The sequence below is a fragment of the Callithrix jacchus genome, chromosome 3, assembly GCF_049354715.1.
Source record: "Callithrix jacchus isolate 240 chromosome 3, calJac240_pri, whole genome shotgun sequence".
Taxonomy (NCBI): domain Eukaryota; kingdom Metazoa; phylum Chordata; class Mammalia; order Primates; family Cebidae; genus Callithrix; species Callithrix jacchus.
Genome location: NC_133504.1, coordinates 45,044,229 through 45,071,109, shown reverse-complemented (window position 1 = coordinate 45,071,109; position 26,881 = coordinate 45,044,229). Strand labels below are relative to the sequence as shown.

General features: G+C 44.4%; 2 protein-coding genes across 18 annotated transcripts in view; one reads left to right on the top strand and one right to left on the bottom strand.

The window, feature by feature from the left end:
• The window catches only part of FHIP1A (FHF complex subunit HOOK interacting protein 1A), a 288,042-nt gene extending 267,852 nt beyond the window's left edge, over positions 1-20,190 (top strand). For 9 of the 11 annotated variants that reach the window (XR_013532857.1, XM_035294448.3, XM_078366395.1 and 6 more), the window contains 2 exons: positions 178-316; positions 6,342-6,828. Coding sequence is in view for 10 of the 11 variants with exons in the window: in XM_035294448.3 (XP_035150339.2) it covers positions 178-316; positions 6,342-6,595 (393 nt within the window). In the remaining variant the exon portion in view is untranslated. Of the gene's footprint in view, positions 1-177; positions 317-6,341; positions 6,829-14,237 lie in introns of those variants that run through there. The other 2 variants (XM_054253606.2, XM_078366393.1) reach the window with 1 other exon arrangement.
• GATB (glutamyl-tRNA amidotransferase subunit B) overlaps positions 13,866-26,881 on the bottom strand; it is a 97,786-nt gene continuing 84,770 nt past the window's right edge. For 5 of the 7 annotated variants that reach the window (XM_078366398.1, XM_078366399.1, XM_002806644.6 and 2 more), the window contains 3 exons: positions 25,238-25,316; positions 18,332-18,466; positions 16,191-16,918 (listed from right to left, as the gene is read on the bottom strand). In XM_078366398.1, coding sequence (XP_078222524.1) covers positions 16,790-16,918; positions 18,332-18,466; positions 25,238-25,316 — 343 coding nt within the window. In that variant the 3' untranslated portion in view covers positions 16,191-16,789. Of the gene's footprint in view, positions 16,919-18,331; positions 18,467-25,237; positions 25,317-26,881 lie in introns of all 7 variants that reach the window. The other 2 variants (XM_035294449.3, XM_078366401.1) reach the window with 2 other exon arrangements.

Sequence of the window (26,881 nt, the reverse complement as noted above, 5' to 3'; positions counted from 1 at the left end):
TCATTTAGTTTGATGTTTTGAGGGTGCCCTATGCAGAACACCCAGGCAATTAAAAATGAGCAAATGTCTAACATCATAATAGTTCCCATAAAGAGGGTTATACCTGCAAGATATATTGATAACTGAGAATGGAATTTCACTGTGAGGCATTAACATCGGTAATGCTGTTTTTGACAGGTACTTGCATCTGTGAAAAACAAGATTGAACAGTTTGCTTCTGTGGAGAGAGACTTCCCAGGACTCCTCATACAAGCCCAGCAATACCTGCTCTTCCGTGTGGACATGTCTGATATGACCCCTGCAGCACTAACCAAAGGTAAGCCAGGTTTCTCCACAGTGACCCTCCTTAAATTCCTCTTCCACGTTCCTAGCCTACTGGCCTCACTTCACAGATGCAGCACTGGCTTCTGAACCCTAGAAGCATTCAGAGATATTTTCATTTTTATGCAACAGGGAAGAGCCACCTCTTAGCGTTCTTTTTTTTCTTTGACTGAGTCTCGCTCTGTCACCCCGGCTGGAGCATGGTGGCATGATCTCGGCTCACTGCAACCTCTGCTTCCCTGGTTCAAATGATTCTCCTGCCTCAGCCTTCTAAGTAGCTGGAACTACAGGCACCCACCACCACGCCCGGCTAACTTGTTATATTTTTAGTAGAAACGGGGTTTCACCTTGTTAGCTAGGATTGTCTCTATCTCCTGACCTTGTGATCCACACACCTTGGCCTCTCAAAGTGCTGGGATTAGAGGCCTAGCATTCTTAAACCTAAAGAAAGCTCTGCTCTGTTCATATTTGGCCCGTTTCCTCTATGGAGGGTCTTGAGGGGCTTCTGTTTTCTTAACTGAGAGTGGTGCCTGGAAGGAGCTGATGTGTAGGGTGTTGTCAGGCTAGAATAAATAACATAGCACACATGGGCCAGAAGGAGGCATTATTGCACTCCCCGGGCCATTTTTTGGGTAGCCCTTTCCTGAGAAGGGCATGTGTTCTCTTTTTTATGTTTTCAGAGGCTCTTGGGCCAACAGTAAGTGTGCTTCAGAGCCCTAGGAGGTAAAACAAAAAACAAAACAGAAAAACTGTTTGGATTGGGTGAAGTAAAGTTTATGCTCAGCCTAAAATCCCTGAGAGTGCCTTTTTTTTGAGCTCTAGAGGTGGTGTTAGGCCAGGGCCCAGGCAGAGTGAGGAGTGGGAGTGAGGGGATGAGTTGGTGCTAGTAGGAGCACTGAGAATGGAGTGCCACTGCTGCTTTACCTTATTTAAGCTCTGGTCAGACTGATTTGCTGACCATTTACCTCTGAGCTGTGACTTAGACCTTGGTAGGAGCAGTCTAGGAATGCCCCATATTGCACTGGCTTTGACTTTTCCACACACAGACCAGTCAGGCTTCTTTGTGGCAGACAAACAATGGAGAGAGTGAGGCTCTCAGTCCTCGGCTAAAAGCAAGTGATCAGAAACAAGATTGGCAGTGAGAGGCAGAAATGAAACTCAGGGCAATTGTTCCACCTTTCAAAGAAGCTGAAAAGAACCCAGAACTCTGAAGGCCTGATGCTGCCCCTGTGCTGCTATTTGATCCTGGTTGCTTTACCTCACAGTCCCCATGTCCCTTGACTTTTAAATGAAGGATTTGTACTCTATCTCTTACGTGCTTTCTAGCTGAAGCCAGAACTTGGGTTGTGATGAGCCCTTAGAGTACTGCAAAGTAGGGTTTGAAAGAAAAGTAGGCCATGTGCCACTGGTAAATTGGGGAGTCAGGCTTCAAGCTGTTGGACTTTGAGAAGAGCAGGCAAAGGCATTCGTGGAGGGAAAGAGGCCTAGCATCTCTGTGGGAAGGGGGACCTCAGGTGCCATGTGACCTCCGTAGACACATGGGTGGTCAGGGTGTGAGCTATGTTCCTCCTGAACAGGGCGCATGCTGCTGCCACCCACCCTGTGAGAGAAGATGCACCAGTTAGCAGTATAGTAAACCATTGTAAAAACTCACTGGCTTAACCCAAGCCCATTTATGGTTGCTTATGAATCTGTGTGGTTATCTGGGTGTTTTGCTGATCTGGGCTAGGCTGATTTTGCCTGGACTCTCCTTGTGTGTCTGCCATCAATGGGTGGCTGGATGTCTAGGGTAGCCTCACTCACATCTGTGGCTGTTGGCTGGAGTGATGCAGGTGATGGGAGTGTTTCTCACCATCCAGCAGATTAGCCCAGGCTCGTCCATGTCACAGTTAATAGGGTTCCAAGAGTGAGATCAGAAGCATAGAAAATCTTTTGAGGCTCAGACTCAGAGCTCACGTAAGGTCAATTCTGCAGCATTCTGTTGGTCAAAGCAAGACACAGGGCAAGCGCAGATTCAAGAATCTGCACAAGAATCTGCATTCTGTTGGTCAAAGCAAAATACGGGGTGAGTGCAGATCAAAAGGTAGGAGCAAAACCCCCTACCTCTTGATGGGAAGAGCTGCAACAAGTTGTGGGCATTCTGCAATCTTCTAGACAGGCCTAGTCTTCACTGTATTTTACAATTTTAAGGTGCTTTCTCAGGTGGTCAATTTTCATTATCAAACAGCACTCTGAAAAGGGCAGAAAAAGGTACTATTAGCTGCTTAATTTTCATTAACAAAGCCAAAGTTAGAGGCCCAGGGTATTCAGCCCGGATCATGAAACTCAAGTGCCTGAGCCCATCCTAGCTAATTCCAGGAGATGCATGCACACACTGACCAACCTAGATGAGAGGGTACACTGAGCCTTAACCAGCACATTCAGGGGGAGCGGGGGTCACTCACACCTTGGGCTTGTCCTGGTTTCAGAATGTCTGGCGGTCATGATTGCAAAATATGTGCCCAGGGGAACTTGTTCTCACTGCCTAAGGTTGTCAGATTAGTTACCTGGGTTCCATGCTCTTTTAGTAAGGTCTGTGACACTCCAGGGCTTTGACCTATAAGAATCTTCTCTCTGGTTATAATACTTTTCTTTTATTTGAATTTTTCAGATTAACTTTCTAACTTTTCCAGGTTAGCCAAGTTACCCACTTACCCCATGTAAAGCATCTTTAACTGACAGAATGAAAGTTTCTTGTCCCCTTGTACAGAACTGACTTCTGAAGCATTTACTGTGATGTGATTTCCTGTAAATGAGTCAAATCTTGGAGGTCTGTTCTCACTGGGATACAGAGCAATTTACAATGAAGAATTATGGCAATGGGCCAAATATTTGGGTTTCCAAGTGTCTATCTGCTCTGCCCTTTGCCTAATGCTGCTGCCAGGGAGATGAACACATGACATATCTCTCTCCCCGCTTCAGAAATCTTCCCAGTATTAGTCTTGAAAACCTTCTGTTGCAGCTTTTCAGACCCAGGGCAGCATTTCAGAAACCATTCCTAATTCTGACACTGATTTATACTTCTCTCCGCCCTGCCTTTTTCTTCAGGTGCTCGTGCATGCTTGTTGGACCCTTTTATGAGGGGTGTAACTCAGGCGCCTGCAGCCAGAGCTGCTTCATCATGCAGGCCCTGCATTCCCTTCGCCTCCTGGCAGCCCCAGTGAAAAACGAGCCTCCTCACTAATGCTTCCAACAGCAGTAAAAGTCTGTGTGGCCGCTGCTCCAGAGCAAGCGGACATCCTGTTGCCAGCTCCACATTATTATTCTTGAAGCTGTTGGTCTCTGAGGTTCAGCCACTTGCCAGGCCTTTCTTTTTCTACTCAAATACTTTCCAAACCACAGAGTAACAGTTCCTTGTATTTACTTATATTCAGAGCCCTTTTACTGGGCATTAATTCTAGAAGGGAAATCAGGTAGTTAATATCCCCAGTTTACAGAGATGGAAACTGAGACATTCTATAATGAGTTGGTGGCCAGGTAGGGACCGTAACTCAGGTCGAGTTGCTTTTTTTTTTTTTTTTGCCAATCAGTTTGAGCTTATGAGGTGAGCCTTGAACTGATGACCTCACCTTCGCGAGCGCCATGACCTCCGGTGGGAGCCACTTTGGACCCCGGTCGAGTTCCCCGAATGGAGAATTTGATGGTGCTTGATGACACACTGAAAGGCCCAGACCCCGGAGGGGAGCCTGGGTCGATGTGCTGCAGCCCTGATGGAATGAACCATGCTATGGATCTTCTCCCGGCCAGACCTTGAGCTCCCTCACTGGGTGCTCTCCTGCCTTCATTAGTGAAGACAATTCTGATTCTTGAATTCATATTGAGTAAATGAGCCTTAGCGATGACACTTTTTATTCACAGTTCAAGCTAGAAAAATGAGCCACAAAAATCCCTTTTTAGGGAAGAAGAGAATGAATGAATTTGAAGGAGAATGGGGGAGATGAGGAATATGAGCAGCTACAGGGAGCATCAGGAATAGGGAAGACTTATGAGATCAGTTCCTTAACTCATTCATTCAGCAAATGTTTATTAGCTTCTATGAATATGAAAGTGTGTTTGGGGTTGCTAAAGACATGTTATCAGATAGGGCTCAGCCCTGAGAAAGCTCGGAGTCTAGTAGAGGGGATAAAACATAAACAATGCAAGGCTGAAGGGCAATGCAGCCTTAGTTGGTCAATATCATGGAGAGGCGGCTAGAATGAGATGAGACTGTTTGGGTAGAGGGCAGAGGAAGCCATAAAGACTACAGGAATGACTTCTGGGGGCTGGAAACCGGAAACTCATTGTGAAGTCGGTGACAACTATACTGATAAGGATGATGCGGTAGCTGACACCCATCCAGAAGTCCCTGTGTACTTTATACCTATTGACTCATTTAATCCTTATAACAACTTTAGGAGGTTTTGACAGGTGAAGAAATCCAAGTACAGAGAGGTAAAGCAACTTGCCTGAAGTCACTCAGCCAGCGAGTGGCAGACTCTGTGGTCTTAACCACTGTGCTAATAATGTCTCTAAGGCTAGTATGATTTAGGTGAGCAGAGAAACGGGGAAGGGAGTACCAAGTGGAGGAACCAGCATGAACAGTGCAGGTCTTGGTCTGGGAGTGGTGTCCACAAGTGCCCCATTCCCCATTGGAATGTAGGCCAGCTTCCTTTGTGAGCTTTGCTGGGTGCTTTGGAGAGTGACAGGGCCTGAGCTAGGGTGGGGAATGAGAAGGGGTGCTCTCCAAGGTTGACATGCACCTCAGTGACATCAACACTTTTGTGCTTCCTCTGTTGCCGGTTCATGAATTTTTGCTGAAAGGTAGCAGAAGACAGATTCCCAGCAACTTTTCCAGTTATGGCATTAAAGCTGTGACAAGTTTAAATGTAAAAGGATATTTAAAGCAGTAAAGTGGAAGTTGTTTTTTTTTTTTTTAACACTAAAGACTATAGTAGTGAGATGTGGAAAGTACTATAAATGTCAAGAATTTTAGTACTGCAGTTAAGCAACACTCTGAGAAGAGTGTTGAAATATGGTACTGAATTCTAAGAAGCAGCCAAAATAATGAAGGACTTGAATATAATGATTTATAAGGAGTAATGAGATTGTTTGGATAGGGGGCAGAGGAAGGCATAAATTATTCCTACAAATATATGAGGGCTGGCGATGTTCAGGAATCAAATAGGGAAGCTGAACCATTTTAATTAGTAAAAACTGATTTGATACGTAAATGCAAATCACTTGATTTGTTTTGCATTTTGAACTCCTCTGAGGCCTATATTATTGAAATTGAGATGGAAACTCTTGGAAACCCTCTTTCAATGTAAGCTTCTAAGACATTTGCTGTTACTAATTCCCCATGGTTGCAGGAAGTTGTCTGGTCTTACCAGCACCCAACTTCCCTTCCATTATTTCTGCTGATCTGAAGGAATCTTCTGCTCTTCTTTTATGTAAAATGTTGGGAGGTGCTGGCCAGAAGAAGACTGGAGGTCACTGGGGAGCCTGAGAGGCTGGAGCACCAGCTGCAGAGAGCTTTAGCCCAGCCTCTATGCTGTAGCTATGCTGTGCTGTCAGGGCTTAACTGGCGAAGGGAGAACAGTCATCTCAGCATGGGAGGCTGGGAGAGCGGGTAGGACTACTCATTGCCCCTTAATAAGCCAGAGACAGGAGATGCCTTTGTCAGTTTCTCCCATTACCACATTCTGGCATGGAGGGTTCTTGACAAACCTATATTCTTGCCATGATTTCTGCATGAAGTTCCTTAGAAAGAATTCTGGGTAAAAGTCTCATATCACATGCTTTTGTTGGAGGTTATCTGCTGGGCAAATATGTGTGTCATGGAGTCCACTAGGGCTGCATCTTCAGGATTTAGTCTGTTATAGAAACTGCACCCATAACTAGATACCCTGCAGCAACTCTGCCCCCACAACACATGCTCCACTAAAGAGGGTGGATGGGAAGGCGATGGAGGAACGTCATGATTGTCTTCTCTCTGGTTTCAGATCCCATTCAGGAGGCTCCCAGGACAGGAAGTGGCAAGAACCTTTTGGATGGACCTCCAAGAGTGCTTCAGCCCTTCCTGACCCACAGAACCAAGGTGGCTGAGGCACCCCCCAACCTGCCCCTGCCGGTGAGGAACCCCATGCTGGCTGCTGCCCTCTTCCCAGAGTTCCTGAAGGAGCTGGCGGCCTTGGCCCAGGAACACTCCATTCTGTGCTACAAGATCCTGGGTGACTTTGACGACTCCTGTTGTTAGCTTTTTTTTTTTTTTTTTTTTAATAGAGGTTCTTGTTTTGAAAGGTTTTAGTGTCTTGACTGAATGTTAAATGCAAAGCTGCTTACAAAGATTTCTACTTTGATATTTCCTGACAATACTTGATTTGTGGGGAGGGGAATTTTCTATCTCTTTCCTCTCTCTCTCTCTAGCCGGACTTTTCCACCTTATGTTATATAGAATGTAAGTCTCATAAGCTGGTTGTTCCCTTGGCAGTTTTCTTTGCTCAGTTTTTCCTTCTTATATTTTTTGGTTGTCATTCTCCTATCCCTTTGAGTCACCCATCTTGGAGCTCAGATCACACCAAGCAAATATTGGGGTTCAGTGATATTTGGAAGTGCCCCATGTCAGGATTCTAGCCGTTCAGCAGCACAGGAAGAATGTACACCTCTGCAACTGTGCGAGTGGTCCTGTTACCTCCTGCACTTTGGCCTCTGTTCTATAAAGGAAGAATGAAGATGGAGCCCCTCTTGCTTCCATTACAGAAGCACATATCACCTGTCCCTTTGGATTTACTTCCAGGTTGTGTGTCCCCCAGCGTGTATTGCATTATGGTGAGGGCAGATATACTGGTCCAGCTCTCTGCCTGGGAAGTCAGAAGTCCTTGGAGAGAATTTAGAATGCAGAGAATTGTTCTTGTTTCTTCAGAGCTTACTTTAATCAGCATGACACTACCTAAACACTGAAGACAGCCTTATTTTAGTAAGATTTGCACAAAATTAAGTATACCTATGCAAACTGTTACTTTGGTTTTTAGGAGTTTGATCAGATGAAAGAAGTATGGTATCACATATGTATGTAAGAAGACGACCATCATTTTTATAAGTGTTTTATAAAAACAATCTGATTAACTTGTGAAGCCATTTCATAGCGGGATTTTTTCAGGGAGGGAATGTGGGGTGGGGTGGGGAGATGATAAACTAAATGCAGCCTGTAAAAACACTGGTAATTATTTAAAATTCGATTTGCTTTTGCTAATAAGCTGCACTTTGTAGAGAAACAGGAACTGTACAGCCCACTTCAGGATCTTGGATGTCAATGCAAACAGGTCACCTGGAGCCCTGCAAAGCCAAGTGCCTGCTGGTGACTCACTCGGCATGGAAATGCTGCCTTCTGAGTAATGGGGTTTATTAGAAGGCCCCGCCATACCGTATGAGTGCCCCTCTGCTGCTTTGCAGCCTGCTCCAAGAGGCAGAATTATAGTTACAGCCACATCCATGTGAAACCACCACCAAGAAGGGAAAACACAGAATAATTGTGAGCTGAAAATGAGACCATAACAACCGATTTTTATGGATATCAAATTCCACTCCCCTCTATTTTGGGCCCAGTTCTGCAGGTGAGAAGCAAGTAACGAGCTTGAGCCTCCCGTTTGGAGGAAAATTGGGAGGCCCATCCTTCTCCGTTTTGGGCATCTCTGTGGAGCCCCGAGGGCAGCCATGGGTCTGGTGCTTGTGCCGCAGGAGCACTGGTTTGGTCTTAATCAGGCCCCTCATGCACAGGCAGGGCAGTGGAGGAAGGAACCACACCTGCAATGCTGTGGAGCAGCAGAGGCCCTTTTCACTTCAGGAATCTTGAAGTAGCTTTGTATTGAGTGAATTAGAAATTGAGAGCTGCCTGTGAAATGACTACAGGATACCTGGCCTGGGCAGGTGAGCTGTTAGGAGCCAGCCTTGCTTTCATGTTTCATAGTCCAAGCAAGACATTGAAGATTCCTACTCACTATACATTTCTGTTTGTCTTGACAAATGGTTTGCTCAGCTGTGATGCAGCAGCCAGGAGAAATGAGGCACAACCGACTGGCCTGCACCTGGATTCCTGATGCCTGGTGGTATTTGCACAGCCCACAAGTCTCCATTAGAAAAGGTAGCTTAAGATGAAGAGGAACAGTTGAAGTTGGAAGTTCAGCTATAATTTATTATCCTCTTTGTTTTGCACAAGTATTTTTCTTCTTGTTTGGACTTACAAAGTCATAAAATGCTAATGCCACATCTGGAAGTGGAATTCTTTAGCTTTGTGGTTTGATTTACACCTGTCTCCATTATCTGGTAGTGGTGTTGAATCTTCTTGAATCTGTGTTTCTGCATTGTAGAACACCATGGTCCCCTTTGTGGAAGGTTTCCTTTGGGAGAGATTGATTTTGTGCCTCTTACTGTTTTTTTCAATAGGTACTGAAACAGACTTACTTATTCTTTTGTTTTTTTGAGACAGGGTCTTGTGCTATCTGGGCTAGAGTGGAGTGGTGTGATCACAGCTCATTGTAGCCTCAACCTCCTGGGCTCAAGTGATCCTCCCTCCTTAGCCTCCGGAGTAGCTGGGACTGTAGGAACGTGCCAGCACACCCAGCTAACATTTTGGTACAGTTTGTAGAAATGGGATTTCATCACATTGCGCAGGCTGGTCTTAAAGTCCTGGGCTCAAGAAATTGTCCCGCCTCAGTCTCCCGAAGTGCTGGAATTACAGGTGTGAGTCACTGCGCCCAGCCTTTAAATGAGGACAGAGATGACTGGTGTCTGTGGTGACAGACAGGAGAATTTAACTTCCCATACTGGGTTGCTGGTGGCAAACTCATACAATAACTCTTAATTTCCTATTTGGAATTGAAAGCTGGTTCATGTTTCTGAATCCATCACAGTCCTCACAGGTTTGTGTCCATGGGTTTGCAAAATGAAGTCAAAAAATTGACCTGGACATAGAATGGGAAAAACCCATGTGGTTGAGTGAAATAACCGAGAGTGGGTTATTTAGGGAAGGATGTGGACGTGCCAAAAGAAAAACAGCAGAGAACCGAGGCTGTCCATATGAGAAGAGCAAATCCTGAAAGATTGGGAGAGTGAACATTGATCTAGGCAGATGTGAAGAAACCATGGAGTGGGTGCGTGAGAAAGGGAACTCCTTGTCAGGAAAAACATCATTGGCAATGAAGTAGAATGTTCCGGTCCTGAAGTAAATAGGTGAGCCCTTAGAAATACCATTTTTTATAATGAGTTGCAGGGAGGAACTTAAATATATTTGGCATGCTTACAAATATGGTCTGAGAGTGTGGCCACTTGTGTGTGTGACAAGCTCCCACATCAGTCACTATGCTACTTGCTGGAAGAATGTAGGGGAAGAGAAATGGTGGGCACCACCCTGTGGTGCAGCCCCTGGGCTGGCATCCCTGCGTCTGGCCTGGGCAGGAAAGATGAGTGAGCCCAGAGTTCCTGGACTATCACAACATTAACCTCAATTCATAATTCAGGGCCTGACTTAAAGAAGTTCCAGACTGAGTGACTTCTGTGGTTCAAAACGTATGAAAGCACTGGGATATTTAAAATTGATTTTTTCAAAATGGCCAAGTAAATGTTTTTAAAATTTTACCCAAAGAAATTCCAGGTTAGGTTCAGCTTAAAACATAATTTCATGGCTGGTAAAATACAGTTTTCCAACCATGAAATGGGAGTGCTGGAATAACTAGTTAGAGATGTGGTTTTCCTTTACCATTAGATACCTCCTATCCCTGGTATTTAGAGGAATTGTGAAGTTGTCCCCATTTTGTTGAGTGTTATTTTGGAAAATCCTTTGATGTGCTGGGATTGCAGTGGATGTCTGTCACTTTAGGTAGGATGTGTTCAGTATTTTTAAAAAGTACCCTTTTCTTAGCAGGTGGCTTTTATTTAGGTCAGATGTAGTTGGTTTCTGTCCAGTATAAGACATCATGGAACCAAGGTGCTGTCAGGAAGGCATCCTCTAATGAACAGAATCTAGAAACAGGCTACATGAATATTGGGGTTGCCTGTTTGATTTGGGCAGCCAGTGGGTACTCAGGGTTGAAAGTTGTTTTCAGTGTCTGAGTCATCTTGGCTGTAGTGTTCATGTGGACTGGTTGTCAGATCTGTGTAAGGTTTAGGGTTGCAGATGGGCTGCTCTTCTGCATCTGGATCAGCGTGTCTAGGCTGTCTTCAGTAGGGAAGTACAGCTGCAGCAGGGGTGGGCCTTGTCCCTGGCATGGTGTTCAATATCTGCATATGCTCCAGTTCTCATTTAAGGGCAATTCAACGTAATTGCTAATTACCAGCCCTGTATTTACTGAAATGGCTGTCATGGTTGCCGTTTCTATGAAACACTTTATTGCAGGTCAGCTATCATTGCACGTGCTTCTAGGCACTGGCTCAGGGTGGTGTCATGTGTGGTTTGCTGCAAACCGCAGCCTGCTTTGCAGTGTGAGCTCTTCCTGGAAACAGCAGTCTCTTGTAGCTGATGTCACATCAGCTTTAAGTCATTAAGAAGATAGTCTAGGCCCCTTGTTGCTTCAGCCATCAGTCTATAAATCACATAATACTAATTCTCCATCAAGTAACAGCTTAAAACAGAACACTATCAAACCAGTTTATGTTCCAGCCTTAAATCACTTCACTGAGGAAGCACTGGAAGAGAATGAAGTTGGCTTGTTTTCCTTCCTTCTTTTTGAATGACCATCGTAAACCTAATGCTTTAGAAAGAGCTCTCAGAAGACTGAGAATGGTTTTTAGGATAATTTTGCCTCAGTAAATCCTCTCTACATTCAGGCATTTCTTAGGCCATTACTTGTTTCTGGAGGACAGATTATCCAGGCAGCTCATTCACTGGAAAAACAGGGCTTTGGTGAGAAAAAGATTTTCAGAGGTTCTTTAGGGAAAAGGACCAGGACAAGGTGGGTGGAGGCCTTCAGTTCTTTGACCTCTTGCACCTAGAATCCTAAAACTGATCGTGATTTTAGCTAGGACTGACCTTTCCTAGCTTGTAGGTCACAATTTTGTTCCCATCTTAAAAGGTTTAAGTTAACCCACTGTTACCTATACAGGTAACAAGACTGCTAGTAGGATCTGTCAGCATGACTTTGATACGCGTTTCAGGCATCTTTTTGGGAGTTTAAATTTACTGTATCATTTCAGAACCCAACAAAGGTGATGGAAGCTCTTGGGCCAGATTGAATTTCATGGAGCGGAGGCTGTAGAAGTCTGTGCTTCTTAGTGTGTCAGCTGACTTTATTGGGACAAGGCTATGAAAGGCCCACCTATAACAAGGCCCCTTTTTGCCCTGTGGATATTTTAAAAGAGGGAATTTGGTGTTGACAGTCTTACATGAGTCTTGCTAAGCTATCTGACTAAGCGTTTCAATCAGATGCTTCCCATCTCACGACCAAGGGTCAGCTCTATTTATAAACAATCCATGAATGTGTTTGTCTAAAACCTGCTGGAGAAGCATGGCAGCCACTTCCATGCTGCTTTTGGTAATTGGTAAAGAATACAGCCTTTCAGATAGATTGGCTGGCTTTTCTCCAATAGTCACTATGTGGAAACTATACAACTAAATTCAATTGAAATGAAAGATACAGTATAAAATAGTGGGTCATGGCCACAAGCTGTGTCCTGAACTAACCAACTCAAAGCTGAAGGAGGGTGTGTACTTTCCAAAACTTCATGGCCATCTTAATAATTATTTTAGCAATAATTACTAAAATATGGGGGGGGGGGAGCTCAGCTAAAATATCCTTACCTTGGTACAGTAATGTTCTAGGTTCTTAAAAGCTAGGAACAGAAGTTCACGTTGATGTATAACCCTGGACAGAGATCAAACAGCTCTTTTCTAGACCCAGATGACCTAGAATGTAGAAACCTAGGAGTTGGTATCACCAGTGTCTCTTACAAAAGGGCCCCACAAAAGGTTGTCCATTAATTTGTTTCATACAGTAAGAGCTTTTACTGAATACTCCCTCTGTTAGATAGCATGCTGAGTGCTAGGGCTGGCATATTCCCGCCTTGCCACCAGAAACTGCCAACCTCCTTCCCAGGCAACAGAACTCAGGGTTTGGGCCTGACCAGGCAGAGCTGGTTCAAGCCAGCCTGGGGCAGAGCCAGTTTTCCAGCACACTCCAACTTCCAGTCAGAGCCTCAGCATCATACACCTAGCCTACAGGTGTGTGAATTCCTGAGACAGATGGCAATGGCATCACCTGTGGTGCCAACTCATACATTTTAATGAGATTTCCCCCTGAAGAGTAAACCAGTAGACCAGACTAAATGCACACTCATGTAAGAGTGTAAAATTGTATTTCACTAAGACCCCTTTACAAGCAGAGCCATCTTTGTGAATTTCTTAAGGTGATAATATAAACATATCTTTAGAATATCTCATCGGGTTTCAATCAGAGCCATGCTTTGGTTTTTTCCTAGTAGCAGTGATATCAACTTACAAGGTTTGGTTTTCAGGATTTTGGAAGCTGGCATTGAAGACAACAGGCAATTGTCAGCTGATTGACAATCAGCCTGGACAGATCAAGTGCTTTCACGATGGCATCTTTCTCTGGGAATAATCAGTCCTGAATACAGTTTTCACTTGACATAATGGTTTTGGTAAACTGTCTTTATCTGGCTGCACCCCCTCCGGAAAGATCCTTCAATGCTTTCTGTAAGGTTTAGTCATCAAGAAGCCAGAACTTTTGGTGAAAATGGAATTTATAAAATGAAACCGAACCTTCTTCTTTCTTACACAATGAAGATCCTGTCAGACTCCAGTCTCAGACCATCTTTGCCCATTTGTAATTCAGAGATTTGCAGAGTAAAGAGAGAACTGATTCAGCCTGACACTCCCGTACAGAGGTTTAGTGAAAATAATGTTACTATAGACCCAGTAGTTTTCAGTACTGCAGCAGAATGGGGACACCTGTCTTCCCAGGTAAGGTAACATAGTCCCTTAAAATTCGAAGTCACTAATTTTATTAAAACACATTAAAAAAAAAAAAAGTCACCTCCTCATGCCTGTCCAAAATGAAGCACACAACTGGTTACCTTTCTCTGCCTACTTTTTGTGCTGGGGAATAGGGGCACCATTCTCATCACTCTCAGGGAAGTCCTGAGCAACTGTGCAAGGCAGGAAGCATGAGTCACTGAACTGGTGATGGAGGGGGTGTCCACTTTTTCCTAGTTCCTCAGCTGCTTCTGGAGCAGCGTTCATAACAGGAATGTGTTTACTGTCCTTGGTAGGCTACAGATTCACAGCTTCAAATCAAGGCCTCCAAGGATTTTATTCTCTTACATCACGGTTTTGACAAGTATGCTTTTAAAAAACAACATTTGCAAAGCTGGCCTTCAAGTGAGGTGAGTCAGAGGTTAACAAAGGCATATACTGAACAAAGAGGTGCTCTGGTGCAAGGGAGAACAGTATTAGTGTCATAGCACAGGAGTGCAGGCAGCCCCGCCCTCATCGAGACGCCTGCAGCACACCACAATTATTGTGAAAGGTCAAGATTTTGATTTAATAATTTGTCATCTTATTTCCAAGCAAAACAAGTCAATTTCATGTTACAACTTTTTTCTTTTTTGTTTCTTTTCATCCTGTTTGGCTTGAGGGTTGCGGGGAGTTGAGGGGAGTTGTCAACTGCACAATCCTTGAAGTGTAAGTTAATTTTTATGGGATATTTCAGCATATATTTTACTGATTAAATTTATTTGAAAACTTACTATGTATTTTTAATTCATTTATTCTCAGAACAGTGCCTTCTGGGATGGGTAGGGAGTTGAACAGGCAGTAGCACTTCTATGATAGGTTTATTAATTGTAATAATATCCTCCTTCCGAGGAAGTCAAATTGTCTCTATTTGCAGATGACATGATTGTATATTTAGAAGACCCCATCGTCTCAGCCCAAAATCTCCTGAAACTGATAAGCAACTTCAGCAAAGTCTCAGGATACAAAATCAATGTGCAAAAATCACAAGCATTCCTATACACCAATAACAGACTTAGAGCCAACTCAAGAATGAACTGCCATTCACAATTGCTACAAAGAGAATAAAATACCTAGAATACAACTAACAAAGAACATAAAGAACCTCTTCAAGGAGAACTACAAACCACTGCTCAACAAAATAAGAGAAGACACAAACAGATGGAGAAACATTCCATGCTCATGATTAGGAAGAATCAATATGAAAATGGCCATACTGCCCAAAGTAATTTACAGATTCAATGCTATCCCCATCAAGCTACCAATGACCTTCTTCACAGAACTGGAAAAAACCACCTTAGACTTCATATGGAACCAAAAGAGAGCCCACATAGCGAAGTTGATTCTAAGCAAAAAGAACAAAGCTGCAGGCATCACACTTCCTGACTTCAAACTATATTACAAGGCTACAGTAATCAAAACAGCATGGTATTGGTACCAAAACAGAGATATAGACCAATGGAACAGAATAGAGGCCTCAGAGGCAACACCACACATCTACAACCATCTGATCTTTGACAAACCTGACAAAAACAAGCAATGGGGAAAGGATTCCCTGTTTAACAAATGGTGTTGGGAAAACTGGCTAGCCATGGGCAGAAAGCAGAAACTGGACCCCTTCCTGACACCTTACACTAAAATTAACTCCAGATGGATTAAAAGCTTAAACATAAGACCTAACATAATAAAAACCATAGAAGAAAATCTAGGCAAAACCATTCAGGACATAGGCATAGGCAAGGACTTCATGATCAAAACACCAAAAACATTGGCAACAAAAGCCAAAATAGACAAATGGGACCGAATCAAACTCCACAGCTTCTGCACAGCAAAAGAAACAGTCATTAGAGTGAATCAGCAACCAACAGAATGGGAAAAAATTTTTGCAGTTTACCCATCTGACAAAGGGCTGATATCCAAAATCTATAAAGAACTAAAACAGATTTACCAGAAAAAAAACCAAACAAGCCCATTCAAAAGTGGGTAAAGGAAATGAACAGACACTTTACAAAAGAAGACATACATGAGGCCAACAAACATGAAAAAATGCTCATCACTGGTCATTAGAGAAATGCAAATCAAAACCACATTGAGATACCATCTCACGCCAGTTCGAATGGTGACCATTAAAAAATCTGCAGACAACAGATGCTGGAGAGGATGTGGAGAAATAGGAACACTTTTACATTGGAGTGTAAATTAGTTCAACCATTGTGGAAGACAGAGTGGTGATTCCTCAAGGACCTAAAAATAGAAATTCCATTTGACCCAGCAATCCCATTACTGGGTATATATCCAGAGGATTATAGATCATTCTACTATAAGGACACATGCACACGAATGTTCGCTGCAACACTGTTTACAATAGCAAAGAGCTGGAACCAACCCAAATGCCCATCGATGATAGACTGGACAGGGAAAATGTGGCACATACGCACCATGGAATACTATGCAGCAATCAAAAACAATGTGTTTGTGTCCTTTGTAGGGACATGGATGAACCTGGAAACCATCATTCTCAGCAAACTGACACAAGAACAGAAAATCAAACACCTCATGTTCTCACTCATAGGTGGGTGTTGAACAATAAGAACACATGGACACAGGGAGGGGAGCATCACACACCGGGGTCTGTCAGGGGAAAATAGGGAAGGGATAGCAGGGGATGGGGAGTTGGAGAGAGATAGCATGGGGAGAAATGCCAGATATAGGTGATGGGGAGGAAGGCAGCAAATCACACTGCCATGTGTGTACCTATGCAACGAACTTGCATGTTCTTCACATATACCCCAAAACCTAAAATGAAATAAAATGAAATTAAATAAATAAATAAATAAATAAAATGCTTTTATTTCCTGGAAAAAAAAAAATCCTCCTTCCCCACCCACTTGAGACCACCCTGAACAAATGTGTGTTTATAATGGCCCAGTTTATTTCGTTGTGTTTTCATCTTTGTTAACCTGTGTTTAGGTCTGAAAACACTACATCCAAATTACAGTCTCTTGACCCCTGCTAATGCCCATCACCTACAACAATGGCTGGTACTTAGGAACTGCTCAAAAATATTTGTTGAAGGAACTGCAGAATGCAGTTATCTTAGAATGGGTAACAGTATCTCTAACATACATTTTATTTAGTTTAAGACTCCTTAACACAAGAAGGTGTTGCTCCTTCACCACTGCTGCAGCCATCACGGGCCACTCCTGAGGTGGATGAAGCAGGCGGACGTGGCTGCTGGTCAGCTGTGGAGGCACCTCCTGGCACAGGGCCCAGAGGGCAAGAACACTGGTGACACACAATGCCATTACTATGGCTCAGGCCACGGATTGAGAGATGCAGCTCTCAGGGCACACAGGTATCAGCTTTCACAGGCTCCTGTGCCCAGTCAGGCTACATTCTTCTCCCATGGGCATGGGGACCCCAAACATCTCATGATGACAGCTGCTTCTCCAGGATTTCCTTGATCACGGCTGGATCTGCTCGGTTTAGTGTTGCTTTCCGGACCAACCCAATCAGTTTATTTATAGCTCTGGGGTTTCCCTTCTTCACATCCATTACCTGCAAAGACAGGAATTGCTGAAAAGGAGAAAATGAAGAGACTCATGCCCCCAAATCCCAAACTAAGGCTTCAGTTTGCTGAAAATTAAATTCTGCTTCTTTCCACTAGTATTAGAGATAAAATGAGGAACAGCAAAGGGGGAGGGGCCTAACTTCTGAGTAGGTTTCTAGGCTCCTGTCAAAGGAGATATTTGCTATTCTGCCTTCTGATTAAAATGAGCAAGAAGTGATTGCTCACAGCCAGAGAAGCTGGCACATGGGAGCCAGGGCCCTCTCCTCTGGGACACCACTATGACCGAGGACAGAGTCTGGGGAGGGATAATCTCTCTGAGATGAATCACTGTGTCTAATCAGTGAGGACACCTCTCTGATTCTCAGTAACACGTAGCTGAAATGTGCAGCTTTCCTTCTCCCCCTGCTCCCCACCAAGGAGATCCCTTTGTCAGAAAGCAGATCTACACACTGGCCCAGTCTTCCAGAGCACTGGGTAGGGGAGTGAATAAGTCAGGAGGCGCTGAATTCCTATCAATCAAATAGCCACTGACTGACAGGGCCACCGCTCGGTCTCCTGCTCTGTGCCGTCTCCAGGGGCAATGACGTGACGATTTGCACTCAAGTGCCGCAGAACGGGCCCGTAACTACAAGCGCGTCTTTATCAGTCACCACAGATGAGGCCGGAAGATGAAACTGTGAGGCCCGGCGCAGGATCATTTTCCTTATCAAGAGCTCTTTACAGAGCTGTGAGTGTCCCTGGCAAGCTGATGGGTGGGTAGGTGGGCAGGCATTATTCTGAAAAAGATGCTAATAGTTTTTTTTCCCCACTGAAAAATATCTCCGGACAATATGACTAGACTTGGGGAGGGAGGGATGCCACTCATTTGAGCTTTTCTGTCTTGTGCTGTGCTACAAACACAAAATGACCTCGTTTTCAGCCATGCTCCCGTCAGGGATTTTCTCCACAATTTATAAATACTTTCCCTTCTGCCTTTCTTCCCACCTCTTAGAAGCATGAAGCTGAAGTTCCTGTACTCTCCCTGCTCTGGTTCCTTATTGGGAGGTCCTTATGAAGTAGCACTAACCACAACAGATTCGAAATGCCAACCCTGGGAGAGGGTGACACGCCTGGGAGGTCACAGCTTGGATTTCGTGAGCTTGCGGACACCCTTTTAAACTACACCTCCATGGAGAGTAAACTCTAGGGGTGGTATCCTCCTTATAGGAAAAGAAGTTGCATTTTTCCAATATTCACCTATTTCATCTCTTCTGACCTCAACTAAAAAGATGACAAAAGTAATGAGGGAATGATTGATGAAACTGGGCCAGCCATTCTTAAGACAAGCCTCTGGCCGTGTCCTGCGGCTGGCTCTGCAGGCGGCCCTAGCCCTGGCCCTCTCCCCTGCCCAAGACAGTCACCACTTGAGGATGGTCCTTCATCACCGAGTAGCAGAACTGCTCCAGTGCCCCACGGTCCTGCATCAGTTCAAGTTGCTTTTCTGAAACAATCTGCCCTGGAGTCTTCCCTTCCCTCTTCCACAGTTCCTCAAACACCTACAGGCCAGAGAAGGGAGGGGAAAGAGAAGCGAGAAGTCAGCTCTTCTGGCAGCTCCATTTGCACTGCTGTGGTAGCACTGGGGCGGATTCAATTAAGACCCTGCTGCTTGAGCCTGGCCTGAAGGGAAAGGGCAAATGCCTGCCCTGCCAGGGCCTTGACTTTCCCGATCCCTGAGTGCAGGACTGGAGAATGAAGCCAGCTAGATGGAATGAATGCACCAGGGTCTCCTCCTGAGGCTGTCTCCCTCAGCACAGGGTGTGAGAGGACTTAGGCCAGCCAGGTGCCCCTGTGCCCGGAGGGATGGTGAGTCCTCCCTGACTGACTCCACACGGGAAGTGTGGAGATGCCTGTCACTCACGGGTGCCTGCTGATGGGAGTCAGAGGGCCAGTGATGGATTGGTCTCAGGGCTGCTGAACTAATTAATTGAGGTGATATTTTGGTGAAGGATGGGGCCACAGAGCCTGCAGGAAGTAACCACGGTACTAAATAAAGACCAGAAACAGCCTGCTGGGAAAGATGACTTTTGTAGGGGGCAGGAAAGTGGCCCTATAATGAAGATACAAAATGGCAAACAACTGAAAACATAAATTACAATCCACAGGGCCCCTGGCCTACCACATTCATCTCCTACAGGTAGAGCTGGACCCGAATCAGACTAGGATAATGAACGCTAATGACCGGTGTATTTTTCTACTTAAAAAATGATAACAAATCCCCAAACTCATCAAACCCGAGAAAGAGGAAACCATTTTCAAGGAAGGCATTTCCTAGGGTAGCTGTTTTTCTCATTCCTTGTGTCTTGTAGCAAAAGCCAGAACTGGGGCAGGAAAGGGCTTCCTCTGTTGGTCTCCTGCGGGTGCCACCTCCGTCCAGCCTGCAGTCATGACTGAACACTGAACATTCCCGGTTACGTTGGCGGCCGAGAATGGGCCAACCAGGAGCCATTCCTCCTGGAAAAACAGAGCTCTTCCATAATTAGCAAGAACAGCAAAGCAAATAAAAGAAGATGCTCTGAGTCTCAGCAGGGCTCTAAGTCTTCCCCAGTCTGAAACAAAACAAATTGCAAATACTTATCATCACTACAACAGGCACTGCGCCTTCAGCCTGGCGCCTCCAAACGTGTGCCGTGACTGTGGCCAAGGAGGTGTGCTTTGCAGGTCCTGGCTAAGCTCCACACAGGGTACCTCTCTGCCACTGCCTGACTGCTCAGGAAAAGCCTGGCCCTACATATGCATCCAACTCAATTCAGCCAATATGTATATGGTCTGACAATGAGGAAGCCATTGGGAGAAGCAGGACACAGAAGCAGGAGGAAATTTCTTGCCCTTAACATGCTTATCAGTGCAGCGTTGTCAGCAGAAGTACTGGGAACCTGGATGGCGTTCCATGGAGCTGTGCTGTAAGTCTGAGGAATCCATCTGCCCCCTTTCTCTGACATTTTTATTTTTTGAACTAGGACTTACATTTTAAAGAACATTTTCTAATGATAAAAGTTAATACATATTCACTGAGGAAAATATAAGGAAATACAGGAGAGATCAAAAGAGATCACCGGCATTCCCATTTCCTCAAGAAAACCAATGTTAATATTTTGGTTTTTGCTTCCATCTTTTTTCTGTTTTGTAACATACTTGTGATCATAATGTATATTCAGTTTGTGTCCTGCTTTTTTTCGTTTATTACAGAAGTACTTTCTTAATAAAAAAGATCTAGTATCCATCAGATGTATTTATCATAATTTATCCCCTCCTGGTAGATATATCTAGACTTTAACCAGTGTTGATTCTGTGCATCTGCACAGACTCCCAAAAAAGCTCCTAGCTGAATATATCCAACATTCAGGAAGAGAGAGGAAAGATCTCAAAACCTGGCTCAAAACAGAAACCACCTGTAAGGACTTGCTCATGAAAAACCTATACAGCAGTTCCCTCCAGGAAAACCAGGCGGATAAGCAGCCTGTGCCTGGAAGCAGGCGGGGCCACTCCTGGGTCTGCTTCTGCAGACACCGACCAGGGAGCGATTTCTCTGTGCCTGAGGTAGCTGCTGCGGCAGGAAGCACAGAGCAGACCCTGAGCAGGCTGGCCAGGGAGCCAGCCTCTGCCTGGCGGGACCCACAGCTCGAATGCTGGCTGGATTTGCCTGAGCCAAAACAAGGAGAGGAGTGGCAGAGTGCTCGGGGATTACTTCCAGTCACACCATCCAGGAGAAGCAGCGCACCACTAGGACAGATGCCTTCAAATGCAGAGGCTGATGCCTTCAAACACAGAGGCTGGCTGCTCCCCTAGAAGGGCCAGGCAGGGTGGGGGTACCAAGCAGAGACGCTAGAGAAAGATCATTCAGCAGCCTCCCAGAACATATGGGAGCCCCATGGCTGACATGTTCTTTCCTCCTAGAGTTAGAATACATATGTTTGTTAACTCCACAAATGATTGCAGTGGCCAAGACAGTCCAGGCCCCCAGTTCCCAGCTCACTGGGCTGATAAAACAGATGCCAGTTGTCCCATCCTCTGTTCAATCTTATTTAAGAAAAGGATTGCGCACTCCTGGCTGGACCCCAGGAGGGTGGGAGCAATGGGGTAGTGGTGGCAGGCTCTGTCTCCGGGCCAGACTCTCCTACTCCTGGCCCTTTTGATGCTCACAGAGTGGCCTCTGTGGCTGCCGAGCCCTGTGCTGCAGCATAAATCCTCAGCTTTTGTCTGTGTTTAATCACACCCTGGGAAGTGATATCCAAGTGCAACTGTTTCCAGCCAGGAGTGCAGCTCCCAGGCCCTGCTGCTGCCGACCCAAGACAAACAGATGGAATGAGGAATTTCTAGCATAGTGCTGGTCCTCTGTGTTAATAAATGGCCTACCAGAAGTACTGGGTAATGCAAGCTGGGAACCCCCATCACACACAAACACTGGAGCCAGCTCTGATGCATGGGGCAGAGACTTGGCCTTTGGTTCCCTGAGGACTGAATTTACACACCCTCTTAACTGCCACCTCTCAACTGTTTCTCCAGCTAAAGCTATTTTTGAAGTATCCTGAAGGGCAGCACACAGGCCCCCAGCATCTCCCTGCCTGTCCTGGGTTTCCAAGGTCAGGATATGGGGGAAAGACCTGTTCAAGGGACATGGCAGGGAGGGAGCTGTGACAGTTACAGAGAAGGGAGTCCCCTTTTTGGTCAAAGGCAAGTATTGTGAAAGGTTAATTTTCTAGAAAGGCATAAACATCAACCCAAGCCCCCAAGAAAGTGGGGGCCAGTAAACTGCAGATAACTGAAGCACTAAGAGACAGAAAAAGGCATTTGTAATACAGCTTTAGTGCATGACAGGTAACATTTTGTTCATTAAAAGGTTTTTGGTGATTTCTCTTTAAAGCAGATTCCCAAGTAGACAAGAGATGGCACGCTTATTATGGCACACTTGTGTTACTATGGCACGCTTGTGTGTTAAATGCGATTTCTATCTCTATGGCACCCAATCTAGCTGGGTCCTGCCAGAAACATACACTGGACGATTCAGGGGATGGTGGATCATCCGCATCTATTTCCAGACATGCATGAAGGAGATGCACCTACACCCCATACAATTTCCCTTGAACCATGACTGACCAGTGTCTGGACAACATCCAGAGCTTCTGAGTCACAGGAGGCTTGGGAATCCTGGGAGGCTGTTCTCAGGTTAGCTATGATTCTGACAGTTTATGAGTCTGAGGTGTCCAAGCTGACCCTGTCTTTAGTGAGGGGAGGAGATGGGGTGCCACCTACCACTTCAGTACACAGCCTGGGTCTTGTGAGGGGCACATGGGATACTTTTGTCTACAGTTATCAGGAGGTAACTGCTTATAATGATCTATGATTTCCCAGCTTCTATTTCTGATTCTGAAGAACAGGGCTGCTTCATGGCAGCAACCTCTTAACTCCCCTGGCCCTGGGGTGCTGAAGGGAAGAGATTTGTAAATCTTGGAAACACTGGCAGGACACCTGGGAGGAGGGTGCACTGAAATGCAGAAGGAATGAAAATAATGCACAAAGAAGTTGATGAGAGACAGGCAGAGGAAGACAGGTTAATAATTGATCAGAGCACATTCTGCTGTTAGAACAGGGTTCTTCTTTCTGTGTGTCTGTCAACCCTAGGAGTTAGTCACTGAGTCGCCTTTTTTCCTTATCCCCTGGTCATCTAATCACTTAATGGAGCCTCTTCCAGTTCTGCCAGAGGCAATACCAATAACCAGTAGGATCAGAGAGTCTTTTTGTTCTGGCTCACTACTTTCTAAAACCCATGCCATGCTTGGACTCTTCTGTTAAATTAGGGAAAAAAAAAAAATAACTGCAACACATTTTTTCTTTTTAAAAAAAGTATACTATAAAAATAAGATACAAAAATATTCTCAACAGATTATGGAAATGCAAATCAAATCCACAGTGAGATACAACTTCACATCCACAAGGAAGGCTGTAGAATCAAAAAGATGAACCATAACAAGTGCTGGTGAGGACATGGAGAATCTGGAACCCTCACACACTGCAGATAAGACTGTAAGAAGGTGCAGCCATTTTAGAATATAGTCTGGCACTTCCTCATAATGTTAAACACAGCATTACCTTATGACCCAGAAATTCAATTCCTGTAGGTATACACCCAACCTATGCTCAAACACTTGTACGTGACTGTTCAAGGCCGCATTATTCCTAATAGCCAAAATGTGGAAACAACTCGAATATCCATCAATTGACAAATGGACAGACAAAATGGGGTGTGTCCATACAATGGTAGAGGGGCTTGGCAGACGAGCAGCCCCATTTATCCCTAAAAAGGAGTGAAGGACGGATGCATGACGCAACACAGATAACTTTTCATAAACTGTCCAGATAAACTGAAAATAAATAATACAAAGTGAATAAATACATAAAATAGCCAGATAAAATGTTCAGGACACTATATAATTAAAATAAGAAATGAACTTTTAAAAGTACCCTATAACTTCAGTTTTTGAAAGTCTTTGTTGCTATCCTTTCTTCCTCACTCCTCCCCCTAGTTCCTTCCTTATGCTGATCTAATATTAAAGGTAACTATCTCAACGTGGTAGAATCTGAGAATCTTTTTCTGTACTACTTATATTTTTTATAATCAATATATATTACTTTCCCCTAGAAAATCAGTAATTTCCTAAAAAACAGAAAACAAAAGGTAGAAAAACAAAAAACCCCAAGGCACTGACACATAAGGGGGATCCCCTTATGCAGCACACACTAGACGCCCTTCTAGCCAGGCTTGTATTTTCGTCTGACTGCCTCACAGAAGCCACCTCCTTTCAACATGTTGGAAGTTGATAAAATCTGAAAGCGTCTCTACATCTGAACCCAGCTGTCAGCATCTTCCAACATTTTCCATTTCCTCCTACTGGAACTATCTTATTCACCGCACTAGGTTTTTTGTTTTGTTTTGTTGTGGGGCAGGATGGGTAGGAGGAAGGGGAAGGTTTTTTCCTTCTTTCATTTCACATGCTATAATTCATGTGCTCTTCTGTATATATGTATAGTGTTTTTTTCCGCCCTCAGGCCATCTAATCTTCCTGCAACTGCTGAGCATTATAATAAACATTTGTATTCCCCTGACATCCAGACAAGCGAGAGCCTTTCCTAAACTCGGTGAGGTCCCTGTAGTTGACAGCCTCACTAGAGGTGGGTAAACAGAGACTTTATTAGTCCTGTCTCCGGTTCCACAGCCAGTGTGCGCCATGGTGCCTCATCATCAGCCAAAAGCAGCCACTTTCCCCCAGCCTCCCTTTGTAACCTGCCACTACTGTCGGTGCAGATAAACGTTACATGCAAAAGACACCATTAAAATAACATTAAACTCCTGGCTGAAGCACTGACAGCTGCGATCTCTGAAGCTGGGAGGAGGCAGCTGCCTTGGTGTTCCTCATCTTTCTGAGTATGCATTTTTAAGAATTTTCTGAATTCCAGGAGTCTTTCACCCACCCAGCACTGTTAGGTCAAGGTACAGACAGACAAAAGCTGCTTAGGATGATGCTATTTTTCTGAGTTTTCACACACTGGGCATGTCTGACTTCACCCTCCATGCTGAGGACAGATTCTCCAAGAGCAACTGTGCGGCAGGGACAAGGGAGGCCCTGGGACTGGCTGGGAGGCTGTGGAGGGCAGGGCAAGAGCCCCAGGTAGGCTGAGAGTTGAGCTGAGGCTGCCTTAGGCATGAGGCAAAGTGCTCAGTTGTAAAAGGCCCAGGGAAGACATGTTAAGGGGAGAAGTTCAGGGCAGGACCAGACAATAACTATTCCCTCAGGTTAGCAATGATAATGAGAACCAAACTGGCTGCATTGCACATATTAGCTTCATATCCTTGCTAAATGTTTCTACCTTTCAGCATTAAAAACATCACTATGGCTGGGCAAGGTAGCTCATGCCTGTAATCCCAGAACTTTGGGAGGCCAAGCATTACAAGATCAGGAGGTTGAGACCATCCTAACCAACATGGTGAAACCCCATCTCTACTAAAAATACAAAAATTAGCCAGGCATGGTAGTGCATGCCTGTAGTCTGAGCTACTCGAGAGGCTGATTGCTTGAACCCGGGAGGTGGAGGTTGCAGTGAGCTGAGATCACACCACTGCACTCCAGCCTGGCAACAGAGCGAAAAAAAAAATCACTCAAAGCATTTACTACTTTCATGATGAAAATCACTCAACGATAGCATTGGGGTGTCACAGAAGACATTTCTCAGGACAGTGGTACAGTCAGAAGCTGTAGAGAGTATGGACATACCTGTTTAGCTGCTGATGAAGAAATCGTTCTGCTGTCCAACAGGTCAAGAAGCTCAGCAAGCGCAGAGGGTGTGACAGGACTGGTGGCCCCCAAAAGAGAAAACACATTTACACTGCATACTGTCAGGGCATCCATGAATGGCTGTTCAGAATCAGAACACTCGATTTCATGGGTGTAAACAATCAGACCCACGGCCAGGGATGATAACAGCAGGCCAACTGGGCTCTCTTTCATTTCATTTATTTTATATTTTAGGATATAACCAATTTTTGTGACTAGTGTTCTTTTACCACTCAACAATAACAGCTGTTTGGCAGAAGTTGTAGCAACAGACAACTGCTCAGTGTAATTAGTCAAGAAAAAAAGGTGGCTGCAAAATTCATGAACCACAACAGGAAAGGGAAAATAAACTCTAGTAATTAAATATTTTCAACTAAAAGATCAGCCTAAAAAAAAAAAACAGCTAACAAAGTCACTTTTCTGAGTGTTTCTGTGCAAATATAAATTCCTTTTAATTGTAAGCAGTTTTCTGCAAGGAAACACAATGACTAACAGCCTCGTCTTCATCCATCCTCGGGAACCTGATACATAATACATACTCTCTTCTCTTCTGCAGGCTCACGAAAGGACACAGAAGGGCCTAGAATCCACCATACCTGTATTTCTAGGATGTGACTTATTTGCCAATATTACATGAGATAAAAGGTCAGGGGCAACCATACACTGTGGAACAGTAAAGTGTCATTAACTCACTTTAAGGTAAATTAGTAGTAGGGGTGAGTGCCTAAATTATGGAAAAGACAAGAGTGAATTACAAACTATTTCTTTTAAAAAGTAAGGTTTTGTGACTTCTAAATACAGGATGAGTATACCTTATCTAAAATACTTGGGACCAGAAGTGTTTCCAATTTTGGATATTTTTGAATTTTGGAATATTTGCATTATACTTACCAGTTTAGCATCCCTAATCCGAAAGTCTAAAATCTGAAATGCTCCAATGAGCATTTCCTTTGCTCATCATCGTCAATGCTCAAAAAGTTTTAGGTTTTGAAGCATTTTGGATTTCCATGTTAGGGATACTCAACCTATATATACAGCAACTAGGCTAATGAAATGCTGTACATCTGAGGTCATTTGGGGACTGGTTTTAAAAAGATCAGAATGAATAAATAGCACATTAGTGTGCCTGTGTAAAGAAGGCTTCTGAAATGCTTCCTGCCACTGGAAATCAGGCTTTAAGTTTTGGTTCCCATCATTCACAATTAATTTATTTGGGTGTGCTTAGAATATAAAATGGAAACTACAGCTTATTAATCCCTGTGCTGATTTCCAGGACTCCAAATCAATGGAGTGCACGTTAACCAGGTATGACTTACTGTACTCTCATTCAAGTCCAGTGAAACCCTATTAGGGCTGTCCACTTAAAACAGCTGATGTACGGAGGCAGCTTATCCTTTAAGTGTCTGTTTATCCCAAAGTATGGCTAAAAGGCAATTCCAAGTGAAAATTAGGTTTGTAGATTATCTGGTGTTGCTAAATTGGTATTCAGAACATCTGTGAACCACCCTGATTAAACCTCAAAAGGAAGAGGAGCAGAGGGCTGCTAAACACACTAATATCCCTTTTCAACCTCCTACCTTTACT